The following is a 17,399-nucleotide window of genomic DNA, read 5'->3' as shown; positions in this document are numbered from 1 at the left end:
AGGGGATCTTTAGAGGTCGCTTAGTCCAACCCCACCTGGATCAGTTCAGGATCTTTGACAGCCAAAGAAGATTGGGTTGGTAGGAAATCTCCCCGGTGCCAAATGCGGCGTCACAACGGGCCACATCCTTGGAGGCAGGTGCTTTGTAAAGACCCCACCCCGGTCCCCATGATGGCCATTTTGTGAGAACTCCCCTATTCGGAGTTTGTAATATCAATAGCAATAGCATTTAGACTTATATACCGCTTTGCAGAGCTTTTCAGCCCTCTCTAAGCACTCTAGGTCCTCATTTTACCCACCTCGGAAGGACGGAAGGCTGAGTCAACCTTGAGCCTGGTGAGGTTTGAACTGCCGAACTGCAGGCAGCCGGCAGTCAGCAGAAGTAGCCTACAGTACTGCACTCTAACCACTGCGCCACCGTGCCTCGTAATGTGGCATTTCTCTCCTCCCCCACCTCCAAATTATATGGTATTTTTGCTCTCCTGCATTTGTCTAGTGCTTTTGTTCGGTCTCTTGTCCCAGCAGGTGGCCAGCCGACCATCAAACAGGAGCCTTCGCTGGATGAAGGAGACACAGGACTGCCTTGCTGCCCGTCAGCCCGGAAGGGGAGCCAGGAACACGGGTCCCTCTCTGAGCAGCCCCGGTGGCCGGGAGGCTCCTTCACGCCAGATTCTGCAGTAAATGGAGCGGCTGTTCTGTCTCCCTGGGACGCGGGGTCCAAGTGGGTGAACTGCAGCCTGGTGGGTGAACAGGCTCTGCCAGTGGAATTTCAAGCCGCACCTCGAGGGGCTGAGGAAAGCAGTTTCTGGCCTCTGAGTGTGGCTGCCCCCCAGCCAGCCAGCCACGAGGAGATGCTGTTGATTTGCACCCAGTGCCAGAAATGTTTTCCCGTCCATTCTGTTCTCCCGACAGTGGTGCCCCATGGAGCATTGGGGCAGGTGTGCCCTGAATGTGAGAACGGCTGTGTTAAGAGCCCCCTGACCACTGCTGAGTCCCCGAGCCAACCTGGGGTGTTGCCGTGCTCCTGTGCGCACTGCTCCACGCCGGGTGTCCGGCCGAGGGGTGTCCTTAAGGAGGAGAGGCCCTACAAGTGCGGGAAGTGTGACAAGACCTTCCGATATGCTCACGAGTACAGCTGGCACCAGAAGGTGCACACCGGAGAAAAGACCTACCGGTGCAGCGACTGCGCCAAAGTCTTCCGGCACAAGCAGGAGCTGATGTGGCACCAACGCACCCACACGGCGGAGTGGCCCCACAAATGTGGCACCTGTGAGAAGAACTTCCGCTTCAAGCAGGAGCTCACGTGGCACTTGAAGACCCACTCTGTGGAGCGCCCATATAAGTGCCCGGAATGCGAGAAGAGCTTCCGCTACAAACAGGAGTTCATGTGGCACCAGCGGGCCCATGTCGGCGACCGGCCGTACAAGTGTCCGGCATGCGAGAAGAGCTTCCGTTTCAAGCAAGAGTTCACCTGGCACCAGAGGAGCCACGCCGGAGAGAAGACCTACCGGTGTCCGGGCTGTGAGAAGAGCTTCCGCTACAAGCAGGAGTTCGTCTGGCACCAACGTATCCACACCGGGGAGCAGCCGTACCCCTGCGCCTCCTGCAGCTCCACCTTCACGTGCCGGCAGGAGTACATGCGCCATCAGCGTCTGCACGACGGGGAGAAGCCCTACCAGTGTCCCCACTGCGAGAAGACCTTCCGCCGGGGCTCCACCCTCATCCGGCACCGGCGCATCCACATGGGTGAGGGGCCCTTCAAATGTCCGCACTGCCAGCGGGCTTTTGGCCAGAGTGCCAACCTCTTGAAGCACCAGCGCACGCACAGCCTGAAGAGCGAGAGGCTGGAGGTTGCCTCAGAGTGGCAGCCTTGTCTGCAGAGCTTGGGGAGCCCTAAGTTGCAGGACACCATGCCCAGCGTGCTCAGCCTGAAGACAGTTTCAGGGAGCGCCCTGCTCCTGCTAAATCTGCCAGACCCCAACCGCGGGAGAGATCCGGGCACCAAGCCAGATGCATGGGAGCCACAGATGTGACCTGACTCACGTGGTGGCATTTTTGGGGCCGCGATCTCTTCAACCTCAAGACTTCAATTGGGTCCACCATGTGTCGGACCAGCTCAGGACCCTAGGAAAGGAAGACCCTGGACTCCGTTCCATTGAAGCGTGATAGAGTCTTTGACTAAGGCTACAGTGAGTGGTTGCAGAGAAAGCAAGGCTAGATCTGAAGATTCCCGTGCAAAATGTTACATTTCCTCCCCATATTTCTTGACTAGTCCATCTCTAGGAGCCCTTTCTTCAGCCTTAACCCGTTGGGATTAAAGAAACGTGAGACATCTTGATGGTGAGACAATTTTGGACAAAGGTGATCTAGATTTTTGTAGCTGTTTTCCAAAGCCGTTAGCGGGCAGCGGGTAGAAGGAGGACTATTTTATTGACATTTCCATGCAATTAAAACGGGGTACAGATTAATTCATTGCAGCCAATACGTGACTGGAGAATAATTATTTTTTTTCCTACTGTTACGATTGCACTGAGTTTTGAGAGGCTGAATAGGGGGGGGGCACTAAGGTGATGTTGGGCCTCTAAGTTCTTCCCCCTTTGGTTTAAAGGAACAATTTCCCACCTTTTACATCAGTCCTGCGACCAGAGAACCGGGAATATTTAACAGATTAACAGAGTGGGAAGGGACCTTTGCAGGTCATCTAGTCCAACCCCCTGCCCAAGCGGGAAACCCTACATCTGCCTCTACCTAGGTAGGAAAAAAACCCCAACCATTTCCCCCAAGAATACCATTTACATTATCGTATTTATTTACAGAAAGCTTTTGTAAAAAAATAAATAAATAATAAAAGTTCCAATGTTCCTACCCTGCATCCAGCTAAACAACTCTGGAGTTTTATATTTTAATATTGATTGATTGATTGTTTGGTTGATTGATTGCTGTCCTTTTGTTTTCCGCAATATACCTCCTGCCAGTTCCGGACCCATGGTTTAGAGTAGTGGTTCCCAATCTTTTTTGGGCCATGCCCCACCTTAGCTTCTCTAAAATCCTGATTTCTGTCCCCACCCACCTCGGTGAATTTTGGGAGCACTGTGGATTATCCACCAGGTGGCGCTAAAACCTTGATCAGAAGGAGGAACCCCCTGGTGGAGCAGTCTTGAAAGAAGGAATTTCCTGCTCCTTATCAGAGATGCAGAAGATCAAAGCTGTTTTGATATATTCACATGTTACAGAGAAAACGACACGTCTGGTGATTGGCCTGGTGCACAAAATCCTGCATTCACCGCCCGCCCCACCCCCACCCCCCAAGCAGAGCGTGCCTTGAGAGGTTGCACTTGGCCAAAATGCCAAAAGAATAAGTGATGCCCCCACTTCTTTGCATTGATGATAGATAGATAGATAGATAGATAGATAGATAGATAGATAGATAGATAGATAGATAGGTGATAGATAGAGATAGATAGATAGAGATAGATGATAGATAGAAAGATAGATAGACAGACAGACAGACAGACAGACAGATAGATAGATAGAGATGATAGATAGATAGATGATAGTTAGATAGATAGATGTAGATAGGTAGATATAGATAGATAGATAGATGATAGAGATGATAGATAGATAGATATAGATAGATAGATAGATGATAGAGATGATAGATAGATAGATAGATAGATAGATAGATAGATAGATAGATAGATAGATGATAGAGATAGAAAGATAAATAGACAGACAGACAGAAGACAGACAGACAGGTAGATAGGTAGATAGATAGATGATAGAGATGATAGATAGATAGATAGATAGATAGATAGATAGATAGATAGATGGATGGATAGATAGAGATAGATAGAAAGATAGAGATAGATAGAAAGATAGATATAGATAGATAGATAGATAGATAGATAGATAGATAGATAGATAGATAGATAGATAGATGATAGAGATATTATGCACACACTAAACACAGACTCTGGGGAGCCCACAGGGAGGCTGCAGAGAAAAGGAGGGGGTAGGAAACAACAGCCCATCATTCCCAACCACTAAACCAGTTTGAAAACATCCCAAATTTTCAAGCATCCTCAAAAGGAGGTAGACCACTTCTTCTGGTGGTCAGAAGAAATGCCTACAAGGGGGGCTTAATATGCAATCCATGCAAAGAAACTTCTCCGGGGCCCCAAGGCACAAATGTTCCCACGGTCAGCAAGGCACGGGGGGGGGGTGCACATAGACACGGACATGGGGATGGCACCACAGTGGCGGAGGGTGAATTAATCATCCAGGTGGGACCCAAGGAAGGGGCTGGAGGCTGCTTGCTCACCGACAAAAGAAAACGTGCTCGTTGTAACGAAAACTCCATGTTTTCCAACATCGTGCCTCCACTTTTCATTCTTTTTAAAAAGTATCCGAGCTATTTCCATTCCTGGGTGGGGTCTTAATGGGCTTCCTAAAGTGATTTGCCCACTTAAGTGCTGAACTTAAGGGCTCCTTCCTACCACCTCCTTTCCTCCTCTTGTTAAAAGGATCCGGGCAAGCAGTTTGGCAAAAGGCCGGTCAGCCGTCATTTCCCAGCCAAGTGGGACGCAATAATCAGCAAGAGGAAGAAGGCTTCCATCGGAACAGGGCTGGAAGGGGCCTTGGAGGTCTTCTAGTCCAACCCTCTGCTCAAACAGGAGACCCTATACTGTTTCAGGCAGGTGACTGTCTATAGTGTTTTCTTAAAAACCTCCAGTGATGAAGCATCCATAATTTCTGAAGGTAAATCGTTCCATTGATTAATTAACCGGATCACAGAGTTGGAAGGGAGCTTGGAGGTCTTCTAGTCCAACCCCCTGCTTAGGCAGGAAACCCTACATTACTTCAGACAAATGGTTGTCCAATCTCTTCTGAAAGACTTCCAGTATTGGGGCATTCACAACTTCTGGAGGCAAGTTGTTCCACTGGTTAATTGTTCTCACTGTCAGGAAATTTCTCCTTAGTTCTAGGTTGCTTCTCTCCTTGATGAGTTTCCACCCATTGCTTCTTGCCCTGCCTTCAGAAGCTGCTTTGGAGAATAGCTTGACTCCCTCTTCTTTGGGGCAGCCCCTGAGATATTGGAAGACTGCTATCATGTCTCCTCTGGTCCTTCTCTTCACTAGACTAGACATACCCAGTTCCTGCAACCGTTCTTCGTATGTTTTAGCCTCCAGTCCCCTAATCCTCTTGGTTGCTCTTTTCTGCACTCTTTCTAGAGTCTCAGCATCTTTTTTTACATCGTGGCGACCAAAACTGGATGCCGTATTCCAAGTATGGAATACTTACCAAGGCTTTATAAAGTGGTATCAACACTTCACATGATCTTGATTCTATCCCTCTGTTGATGCAGCCCAGAACTGGGTTGGCTTTTTTGGCAGCTGCTGCCCACGGCTGGCTCCTATTTAAATGGTTGTCCACTAATACCAAGGCATTATAAAGTGGTATTCACACTTCATTACACTACAGCAACTACAGCTTTTTGGCCATTCTTGCATTTTGTTTCTTCATGGCCGGCTGCTCGGCTAGCCTTCCAGAAATCAAAAATAGCAAGCTGATTTTCGAATGAGTTTATTATTTTTGATTTAAAAAGTGCACAGGGACTGCCACCTTTTGCAGGACAAATCCCTTGCGGGCAGCTTTCCTTGCCAGATGCACAGATTCAAAATTCAGTCAGGAAATGATAATAAATTCACACAGAAGCGGGGGAGGGGGGGACTTGCTGAAAATAGCCGTCTGTCTGTATTATGTCTGATCTTTTATCATTTTTAAAATTAGAAACTTTAGTTACTGCAGGCTTGTGACTTTCTCTTTCTTTCTTTATTTTTTTCTCTCTTTGTCTGTCTGTCTTTCTTTTTTCTTTCTTTCTTTCCTTCTCTTTCTTTTTCTTTTCTTCCTATTTTCCTTCCTCCCTCCCTCTCTCCTCCCACCTTCTTTCTTCTTCAGTCTTCTTTCTTTCTCTTTCTTTTCTTCCTTTCTTCTTTCCATCCTTCCTTCTTCCCTCCCTCCCTCTTTTTTTCTTTTCTTTCTTTTTCTTTTTTCCTTCCCTCCTTCCTTCTTCCTTTCTTTCCTCTCTCCCTCCCACCTTCTTTCTTCTTGTCTTCTTTCTTTCTTTCTTTTCTTCCTTCCTTCCTTCCTTCCTTCTTCCATCTTTCTTTCTTTCTTTCTTTCTTTCTTTTTCTTCTTCTTCTTCTTCTTCTTCTTCTTCTTCTTCTTCTTCTTTCTTCTTTCTTCTTTCTTCTTTCTTCTTTCTTCTTCTTCTTCTTTTCCTGGGCCAAAGTTACCATCTGGCTCTGGAGATTAAAGGTTATCGTGCAAACGGTTGGCTGCTCCAGCCTTCCCACTTATTTTTACAGTAGGACCTGGGCGTTAACTGGGCAAGAAGGATCCAAAGGAAACCTGGCTTAAGTGTTTATGCAGGCCTATCCTTTCTTCATGAACCCCCCCCCCCACAGCTCCCCCGCCCCGCCCTGCCCCGGGCTACACAATGGCAGGAAGCTCAGGGATGGATGTTTGCTCCAAGTATCTAATCTCTCTCTCTCCCACCCACCCCCGCCTTCCTCAGTTGGGTCCATTCCCCCCACCCCAAAAAAGTTTGTGCAATCATTTGTTGTGCTGTCCCATTTTCTCTCCAACCCCACCCACTGCCACCTTTCACACTTTTCCAAGCAGAATTAACAACTTAAAAGGGCTGGTTGTTTCTCTTCCATTCCCGCCATCGTCCCACCGACCCCTCCAAAAAAAAGGCCCGCGATTTGATTCCAGAAGTTCCAACCGGCATGCATTCAACCTCAAGTTCCAACTCTGGGATATCTAGGGTTTAAGGCAGGGGTCTCCAACCTTGGCAACTTTAAGACCTGTGGACTTCAACTCCCAGAATTCAGCTTTGCTGGCCGAGGAATTCTGGGAGTTGAAGTCGACAAGTCGTAAAGTTGCCAAGGTTGGAGACCCCCTGGTTTAAGGGATGGGTTCGAGAGGAAACCGGGGGGTCTGCTTGAGAGATGTGGTTGATAGGCAGGAATCGCAGGTGTCGAATAGAAGGTGGGGGAGGTGGCCTGAGTGCAAAAGACCCCCATCTCCACCCTCAATGCAATTTTAGGTTGCATCACTGAACTCTGGTCCCAGAAGGGTTTCGAAATCCATACGTGCAACCTATGGCCTTTTACAGCAATAGCACTTAAGACGTATAGATCGCTTCATAGGGTATTTACAGCCGTCTCTAAGTGGTTTACAGAGTCAGCATATTGCCCCCAGTTTGCAGGAGTTCGATCCCGACAATGCCGCCTTCTGATGATAGATAGATGATAGATATACCCTGTTTCCCCCCCCAAAATAAGACATCCCCTGATAATAAGCCCAGTTGGGCTTTTGAGTGCATGGCAATAAGGCCAAGCGCTTATTTCAGGGTTCAAAAAAGTATAAGACAGGGTCTTATTTTTGGAGAAACACAGTAGATAGATAGATAGATAGATAGATAGATAGATAGATAGATATAGAAATAAATATCGCATATATGATTGATAGATAGATAGATAGATAGATAGATAGATAGATATAGAAATAAATATCGCATATATGATAGATAGATGGATAGATAGACAGATAGACAGATAGATATAGAAATAAATATCGCATATATGATCGATCGATAGATAGATATAGAAATAAATATCGCATATATGATAGATAGATAGATGGATGGATAGATACATAGATATAGAAATAAATATCGCATATATGATAGATAGATAGATAGATATAGATAGATAGATAGATAGATAGATAGATAGATAGACAGACAGATAGATAGATATAGAAATAAATATCGCATATATGATCGATCGATATAGATAAATAGATAGATAGATAGACAGATAGATATAGAAATAAATATCGCATATATGATAGATAGATAGATAGATAGATAGATAGATAGATAAATATCGCATATATGATAGATAGATAGATAGATGATAGATAGATAGATAGATAGATAGATAGATAGATAGATAGATAGATACCCTGTTTTTCCCAAAATAAGACATCCCCTGATAATAAGCCCAATCGGGCTTTTGAGCGCATGGCAATAAGTCCAAGCGCTTATTTCAGGGTTAAAAAAAATATAAGACAGGGTCTTATTTTCTTCTGTTCTGTGCTGTGCTATGCTATTCTATTCTTTAGTATGTGTTATTGCAGTGATGGTAAGGAAGATAAAATGCTGGGCTCCTCTTGTTCCTTTAATTAAAGGTTTCTTCTCTGCATCACTTGGGTTAATTGCTCCCAATTGATCCTGACTGGAGGGGTTAGTCGTTAGTGGATCCCTTCCTTCTGGGCCCCTTCATCGATTTCCTTAATTAAGCTGTGTTGTTTTCTGTTCTGGGGATTGAATGTAGAAGCTTTTAATTGCTAGTTTTCTTTTTTATTTTGAGGTTAACTTTTGCTAGGAAAAAATGCAAAGAATGCAAGAAAAAGAAGTTGAAAAATAAATAAATAAACAGTAATTCAAGTTTCCTTCCTCGTTGGACTTACCCCAAACTCCCTGGCGCAATTAAGAGAGCCTTTAAGGTGCTAGTCATCATGAAGATCTAGTTGTGATCCACAGGCGAACAAAGCAGGAAGGTGGGGGGGGGAATGGATGAAGGGTTTGTAAGGCGCTTTAGTAAATAGAAGTTAGCCAGCCATTCTCTCCTGTAGGAGAGGGGAGCAAGGAGGGGAAACATACCCCTCTCCGACACCTGTGGAATGGCTGCCTGTCCTTCCTGCGGTCAGAATACGGAGGGGAAAAAAAACAACTTAATGCATGAAACCGATTGATTGATTTGTGCCATCGATCAGATATCAGCTCTTAGTTCCTTGTGTGTCCCATCAGACTTGGCCGATAAAGAATTCTATTCCTATTATTTCTAATTCTATTCTAATCTATTTTTTCTAATTCTATTCTATTCTATTCTATTCTATTCTATTCTATTCTATTCTATTCTATTCTATTCTATTTTTTCTAATTCTATTCTATTCTATTCTATTCCGTTCCAGCAACCGTTCTTCATATGTTTTAACCTCCAGTTCCCTAATCATTTTTGTTGCTCTTCTCTGCACTTTTTCCAGAGTCTCCACATCTTTTTTACATCGTGGCGACCAAAACTGGATGCCGTATTCCAGGCGTGGCCTTACCAAAGCATTATTAAGTGATATTAACTCTTCATATGTGAGCCGGTTCCCCAGCACCTGAAACGGGGGTGAAATCCAGCAGGTTCTGACAGGTTCTGGAGAACCGATAGCGGAAATTTTGAGTAGTTCAGAGAACCAGCAAATACCACCTCTGGCTGGCCCCAGAGTGGGGTGGGAATGGGGATTTTGCAGTATCCTTCCCCCAGGAGTGGGGAGGGAATGGAGACTCTGCAGTATCCTTGCCCTGGAGTGGGGAGGGAATGGGGATTTTGCAGTATCCTTCCCCTGCCATGCCCACCAAGCCACACCACGCCCACCAAGCCACGCCCATAGAACCGGTAGTAAAAAAATTGGCATTTCACCACTGCGTGGTTTGCCTGGGCATGACATTTTCCAATCTCCTTTTAATTGCACCAACAGGCTGGGAAAGGCAATCAGCGGCCCGATAAATCAACATTTTCCTGCAGACGTGATTATTGGAGGGATTTCCTACATTCCCAGGGATCAGTCCTTTTTTTTTTTTTTTTGATGTCTGGCAGAGGTCGTCACATCTGCCAAGATGCTGCTAAAAAAAGGAAGCTCCCTTTCTCCCAGGCCAAATTCAGAAATGGAAAAACCGCCTGCTGGGAAGCTCCTGGAATACCATTCCCAACCCAAATTTGAAAGTTGTTTTTGGGAGGGGGTGGGGGAGGAGGGAAGGCTGTACAGGTAGTCCTCAACTTATGACCGAAATTGGTAGCAGGGATAGCAGTTTTCCAACATCTCAGGGGCTGCCCCAAAGAAGAGGGAGTCAAGCTATTCTCCAAACCACCTGAAGGCAGGACAAGAAGCAACGGGTGGAAACTAATCTTTTAAATGGGTGGAAACTAAACTGTTTATTTTTATTTTATTTATTTTTTTTAGCTTTTTAGCTTTTAATCTGTCAATGGGTTTTAATTTGAATTGTTTTAAATTTGGGCCAAAGTATGTAATTCTTTTAATAATTTTAAATTTTGTATTGGTATGTGTTTTAGTTCTGGCTGTGCACCGCCCTGAGTCCACTAGGAGAAGGGCGGTATACAAATTGAATTTAAATAAATAAATAAATAAATAAATAAATAAATAAATAAATAAATAAATAAATAAATAAATAATCAAGGAGAAAAGCAGCCTAGAACTAAGGAGAAATTTCCTGACAGTGAGAACAATTAACCAGGGGAACTCCTTGCCTCCAGAAGTTGTGAATGCTCCAACACTGGAAGTTTTTAAGAAGAGGTTGGATAAACATTTGTCTGAAGTGGTGTAGGGTTTCCTCCCTAAGCAAGGGGTTGGACTAGAAGACCTCCAAGGCCCCTTCCAACTCTGTTGTTCTATTTCTATTGAGCAATTGAGCATAGAACACCCACAGTTCCTCTCGTGAAGTGAGACATTTGTTCAGGGAGTTTTGCCCCGTTTTTCTGGCCCACCCTGGTTAAGGGAATCACTGCCCCGTTCATAAGTTAGGAACCTGGTGTGTTAAATGAACCTGGCTTCACTTAACAACTGACTGGGGAATTCTGGGAGGGGAAGGCTACTCGGTTGCCAAAGTTGAGAACGAGAGCTCTGCACTCTTCATGGACCAACCAGCCAGTGGTGGAACTCAATTTTTTTTACGACTAGTTCTGTGGGCGTGGCTTGGTGGGCGTCGTGTGGCTTGGCGGGCGTGGCAGGGGAAGGGTACTGCAAAATCTCCATTCCCACTCCACTTCTGGCGGAAGGATATTGCAACATCTCCATTCCCATGCCACTCCAGGGGAAGGATATTGCAAAATCCCCATTCCCTCCCCACTCTGGGACCAGCCAAAGGTGGAATTTGCCGGTTCTCCGAACTACTCAAAATTTCCGCTACCGGTTCTCCAGAACCTGTCAGAACCTGCTGGATTTCACCCCTGCGGACCAGCCCTTTCGTCTTCTCCATCTCCCGATCTTGAAGGCCTCGGTGGGTCAGGGCTGGGTAGGCTATTGTTCCTCGGGAGGGGATGTTTTGCAAAGTGAAGAGGCTGCTCTGGTGCAGCCTAGCCGGGGTCACCGAGGAGCCGAGAGCAAGGAGGTCACCATTCCCTGGGCCAGCAGGCAGGCATAAACAGGAACCTGCCTTTCCGCTGACTGTCTTCCAGAAGACGAAAGCTCTTTTGGAGAAGAAAGCAAGATGAGGCACGGGGAGGAAGGCATTACAATTAGTCAACTCTCTGTGGAAAGCGAAGGAGGAAGCGGAGAATATAAACCAGCCTCAAGCAGCATTTGCTGGGATAAAAACAAGCATATATATAGATATATAGTACACACCCAGAAAGAGACACAGAGAGAGAGACACACAAACACATATCAGCCAGCTGCAGAGAGATAAATTTAGTCAACGGGCCTGAGATTTTGGGTCACTTCTTCCTGGTAAAGGGGTTGAGAAATCAGGTTTTCGTCTTGCCCAAGGACCACTGGTAGAAGAATAGAATAGAATAGAATAGAATAGAATAGAATAGAATAGAATAGAATAGAATAGAATAGAATAGAATAGAATAGAATAGAATGACAGAGTTGGAAGGGACCTTGGAGGTCTTCTAGTCCAACCCCCTGCTTAGGCAGGAAACCCTACACCACTTCAGGCAAATGGTTATCCAATATCTTCTTAAAAACTTCCAGTGTTGGAGCATTCGCAACTTCTGGAGGCAAGGAGTTCCACTGATTAATCCTTCTCACTGTCAGGAAGTTTCTCCTTAGTTCTAAGTTGCTTCTCTCCTGGATTAATTTCCATCCATTGCTTCTTGTCCTGCCTTCAGGTGCTTTGGAGAATAGCTTGACTCCCTCTTCTTCGGGGCAGCCCCTGAGATATTGAATAGGACATGGGAGAAAGGACAAGGGATAATTTAACCTACTTCTTCTCCGAGGACTTCAGATTTACCCATCTGCAGCAGCTAAGATCCTTTTTTCAAATGCATTTCTCAAGAAACACTAAAAACAAAACAAAACAACAACAACAGAGACACATCGCACCCACATTTGCGCTTGTGTTTAAAAAGCTCTCAAAACCACTTCTTTCCACTCGAACCGTCCTCAGATCGGATTCACACAATTCCCAGATTAAGATGGAGAGAGATGGACCCTTGGGGTCCAATGCAACCATTCTCTAGCAGTGTTCCAATATCTCAGGGGCTGCCCCAAAGAAGAGGGAGTCAAGCTATTCTCCAAAGCACCTGAAGGCAGGACAAGAAGCAACGGGTGGAAACTAATCAAGGAGAGAAGCAACTTAGAACTAAGGAGAAATTTCCTGACAGTGAGAACAATTAATCAGTGGAACTCCTTGCCTCAAGAAGTTGTGGATGCTCCAACACTGGAAGTTTTTAAGAAGATGTTGGACAACCATTTGTCTGAAGTGGTGGAGCGTTTCCTGCCTGGGCAGGGGGTTGGACTAGAAGACCTCCAAGGTCCCTTCCAACTCTGTTATTCTAGTCTAGTCTAGTCTAGTCTAGTCTATTCTGCTTTTTCTCTTCTCTTCTCCTCTTCTCTTTTTTCTCTTCTCTTCTCTCGTTCCTTCTTTCTCTATTCTATTCTATTCTATTCTATTCTATTCTATTCTATTCTATTCTATTCTATTCTATTCTATTCTATTCTATTCTATTCTATTTTATTCTTTCTATGAAATGGGGATTGGGGGGTCAGCCATCATGAGGTTAATTTTGGGAAAAACTAGCATGTCCTGTGAATAGAGAAATCCGATCGATCAAAAATGCATCCCACCCCCCAACCCCCTTCCCGAGTGTGTTTGTTTTGCAGGAGAGTTCCTGAAACAAGCCAACCGCTCATTAAAAGATCCTGCCAGATAAATTTGCAAGCCCCCCCCCGCCCCCGAGAACGGCAAGGTATAAAACTGACAAGGGTGAGATGGAACAGGCCACGTTCCCAAATTGGTTTCCAACTTCCAGTAAGGTCTCGGACGGGGGGAGACTGCTGCTTCTGAATACACAAACGGGGATGATGGTTAGCAGAACTCTTCACCCCTGTGGGCCTCCGAGATCTTTCTCCCGGAGGTGGGGGTGGGGCAAATTTGCTTGAATAGAATAGAAATATGGAATAGAATAGAAATATGGAATGGAATGGAATGGAATGGAAATATGGAGTAGAATATAATAGAATAAAGAGAAGAGAAGAGTAAGAATAGAATAGAGTAGTGTAGAATAGAATGGAATGGAATGGAATGGAATAGAATAGAATAGAACAGAATAGAAATATGGAATAGAATAGAAATATGGAATGGAATGGAATAGAATAGAATAGAAATATGGAGTAGAATAGAATAGAAATATGGAATAGAATAGAATAGAATAAAGAAGAGAAGAGAAGAGAAGAGAAGAGAAGAGAAGAGAAGAGAAGAGAAGAGAAGAGAAGAGTAAGAATAGAGTAGAGTAGAGTAGAGTAGAATGGAATAGAATAGAATAGAATAGAATAGAATAGAATAGAATAGAATAGAATAGAATAGAATAAACAGAGTTGGAAGGGACCTTGGAGGTCTTCTAGTCCAACCCCCTGCTTAGGCAGGAAACCCGATAGCGTTTCAGACAAATGGTTGTCCAATCTCTTCTTAAAAAACTTCCAGTGACCGTCCTGTAATAAACCACCCATTCTGGCCAAAAGCAATTTTCCCCCATCTTCTGCAGGACTCCTCCTTTTTGGGTTGGAAGGGTTATCTCTCTTTCCTTCGGGGGAGAGGAAATGAAGGGCCAGGAATGGGCAGAAGGGCAGTTTCCACCTGGATTAAGTGTTAATTAAAACCCCATCACCTTCCTGAATAGGGGCAGGAACCTGCCTACCCTGGGGGTGTTTGTAGAAATTAGAAGGTTGTGGGATTGTTGGTGTTGGGGTGTTTTGCTTTAATGCCCACTGGGGAAACCCCCCCCCCGCAGTAAAATGGTCACACCTGGTTTACAGAGGGAGATTGCTATCAGGTGTTCTCATTGTTACCTGTGGCAGGTATAAGAATGGTTTCATCCCTGGAGGGAAGAAGGACTCATATTTGGCAGCACAGGGAGGTCGGCGGGGGCGGGGGGGGGCTTGGAAAGGCAAATCCGAGCTTGCTTGCACTAGTGATTTGTGGGGTGGGGCAGGGGCATGGAAATGATTTGAAATTGTGTCCTCTGTTGCCCTAGAGTGACCTTTCTCAGCCTCCGTAAATTTAAGTTAGGTAGAATTAAATTTATTTATTTATTTATTCATTCATTCATTCATTCATTCATTTTCATTCATTCATTCATTCATTTTGTCAAGCATGTATAAGATAACAGATAACAGGGCTGGCTTGATCCCACAGCTTTGGTTAATTTTAATTGATTTTAATTGGGTGTTTTAAATTGCGGCCAAAAATATTTAATTATTTTTAAACTGTTTTTAAATTTTGTGTGTTCTGTTTTATTCTGGCTGTTCACCGCTCTGAGTCCTGCTGGAGAAGGGCGGTATACAAATTAAAACAAACAAACAAATAAATAAATATAAGTATAAACATGATTATGAATACATGAAATGAATACGAATAAAAGGGGGGGGACAGTAATAATAATAATTTATAATAACTTTATTGTCATTGTACGTGTATACACAGTATACCCATACCCACCAAATAATTTTAACTAAGTTTCTTTTTATATTGGCTTATTTACGTTTTTTTTTTTTTTTTTTTTTGGTTAATTATAACAGTTGTAGTTCTAAACCTTCTCTATTTTTAATAGAAACACTCATCGTCTTTCTGACTCTAATTTCTACCTCTCGTCTCTAACCGCCACAAAATGTGGACTCTGTGTTTATATCTCAGGGCAATTCAAGAGCCCCGGCGAAACCTGGTTCCCCCCTTGGGTCTCCCACTTGGCAAAAAGAAATAGGAATCCTTCCTTCTCGCAGAGGTTCACACGCTCCAGCCCAGGAGCCTCGACATCCCGTGGGAATCCCTAGAAATGGGCCTTGCATCCTGAAGTGTCTGAAGGGAGGGGGAGAGGGGAGGGGGGAGGGTCCGTTTTTTCCTTTTTTTTTCTCACAACAGGGATGTGCAACTGTTTTTTCAGGCCAGGAGTGACACCCCTCTTATCGCCTCGCAAGTCTCCCCTGTCCCTCAACCTTTGAGAATCGCAATGCCCGAATGGCCTGGCTGGCCACAGTAATTTAAAGCGCTCATTTATCTTCTGTGGATAGGATCGGATAGGATAGGATAGGATAGGATAGGATAGGATAGGATAGGATAGGATAGGATAGGATAGGATAGGGAGAAGGAGAAGGAGAAGGAGAAGGAGAAGGAGAAGGAGAAGGAGAGGAGAGGAGGAGGAGAGAGTAGGATAGGATAGGAGAAGGAGAAGGAGAGGAGGATAAGGAGAAGGAGAAGAAGGAGAAAGAGGAGGAGGAGGAGGAGGAGGAGGGGGAGAGGAGGGGAAGAGGAGATGAAAGGAGAGGAGGAGGAGGAGAAGAGGAAAGGAGGAGAAGGAGAGAGAGGAGAGGATAGGAGGAGAAGAGAAGGAGGAGGAGAGAGTAGGATAGGATAGGATAGGAAGAGAAGAAAGAGAATGAGGAGAGGCGGAGGAGGAGGAGAGAGTAGGATAGGATAGGAGAAGGAGAAGGAGAAGGAGAAGGAGAAGGAGGAGAGGAGGAGAAGGAGAAGGAGAAAGGAGAAAGGAGAAGGAGGAGGAAAAGAAGGAGAAGGAGGGGAAGAGGACCAGTTTGTGGGGGCAATAAGATGACTTTGTATAAACATACAAAAGGATGAAGGCTATTGCTTAGCGCATTGTAAGCCGCCCTGAGTCTCCGGAGAAGGGCGGCATATAAATCAAATTAAAAAAAAAAAAAAGGAAGGGAGGAGGAGATGAAAGGAACGGAGGAGGAGGAGAGGAAAGGAGGAGGAGAGAGGAGAGGATAGGAGGAGAAGAAAGAGAAGGAGGAGAGGAGGAGGAGGAGGAGAGAGTAGGATAGGATAGAATAGAATAGAATAGAATAGGAGCTGGGAGGGACCTTTCTCACACACTCCCAACCCCCCACCCCCCTCAATCCCGGCGATGGATCCCAGAGCCAAGATGTCTCTGCTGCCATTTCAGTCATCAGCCCCTTATCGCCTTCGGGGAATGCAATTTGGCAGGCCTTGGAAAAACACCGGGGAAGGGAAAGGAAAACAACTCGGGAGGCTGGCTGTCCAAGGGCAGCAAGGACCCTCCTTGCCTTCAGCCAACGAACAGGAGAGACCAACTGCAAAGTTGAAGCTCTGCAAGATACGGAAGGTGTCGGAAATGGAGGCACTGTTGTGCACAGGGGAGAAGCAGTTTCGGTGTGTTGCTCTTGTTCAAAGCCCTAATGTGTTTTTATGTGGGTTTCATTTCAGCACAGTGCAAAAAAATTACAATAGAGTAGAGTAGAGTAGAGTAGAGTAGAGTAGAGTAGAGTAGAGTAGAGTATTAAAAAATAGGATAGACTAGAGTAGACTAGAGTAGACTAGACTAGACTAGACTAGACTAGAATAGAATAGGAGTAGAGTAGAGTAGAGTAGAGTAGAGTAGAGTAGAGTAGAGTAGAGTAGAAGAAAAGAATAGAGTAGAGTAGAGTAGAGTAGAGTAGAGTAGAGTAGAGAAGAGTAGAGTAGAAGAAAAGAATAGAGTAGAGTAGAGTAGAGTAGAGAAGAGTAGAAGAAAAGAATAGAGTAGAGTAGAGTAGAGTAGAGTAGAGTAGAGTAGAGTAGAGTAGAGTAGAGTAGACTAGACTAGACTAGACTAGACTAGACTAGAATAGAATCTGGAAGGGACCTTGGAGGTCTTCTAGTCCAGCCCCCTGGCCACGCCCCCCCCACCCCTCCCAAGGTCAAACGCAACCCTGATGCGGCCCTCAATGAAATCGAGTTTGACACCCCTGCTCTAAATCCTCTTTCTTGAACCACAGAGAAGTTGGGGTCAAAACAGCATCCCTGTTGTGGGCCGCCAGCGGCCTGCACGGATTGATGCTGATCCCGACAACGAGGAGGCTGGTGTGGTGCCACGCCAACAGCCTGTGCAGCTGGTGCTCGAGTCGGACAGCGAGGAGGCTGAAGAAGATGTGATGCCAGAGGCAGGGATTCAGCCAGGGCCTTCAGAACCTCCAGAAGCTCCCATAAGTGAAGAGGAAGAAGAGGAGGAGCCTCTTCTCAATGCACGGGCCTGCCAAAAGGCAGGAGTGGTTCCTCAGGAGAAGGTCTCCTCGAGAGTAAGGCT

The 17,399-nt window shown here is 45.3% G+C and overlaps 1 protein-coding gene across 8 annotated transcripts in view; it reads left to right on the top strand.

Moving 5' to 3' along the window:
* Positions 1-2,882, top strand: part of LOC117672176 (uncharacterized) — a 9,247-nt gene extending 6,365 nt beyond the window's left edge. For 4 of the 8 annotated variants that reach the window (XM_087880557.1, XM_087880558.1, XM_034428686.3 and 1 more), the window contains exon 5: positions 526-2,882. In XM_087880557.1, the coding sequence (XP_087736683.1) occupies positions 526-2,033 (1,508 nt within the window). In that variant the 3' untranslated portion in view covers positions 2,034-2,882. Of the gene's footprint in view, positions 1-522 lie in introns of all 8 variants that reach the window. The other 4 variants (XM_034428683.3, XM_034428684.3, XM_034428685.3 and 1 more) reach the window with 1 other exon arrangement.
* The last annotated feature ends 14,517 nt before the right edge of the window (positions 2,883-17,399 follow it).

Source organism: Pantherophis guttatus, chromosome 17, assembly GCF_059756535.1.
Source record: "Pantherophis guttatus breed Tessera chromosome 17, ASM5975653v1, whole genome shotgun sequence".
Classification (NCBI taxonomy): domain Eukaryota; kingdom Metazoa; phylum Chordata; class Lepidosauria; order Squamata; family Colubridae; genus Pantherophis; species Pantherophis guttatus.
Note: the sequence above shows the minus strand (reverse complement) of the source record. Positions and strands in the feature narration are given on the sequence as shown.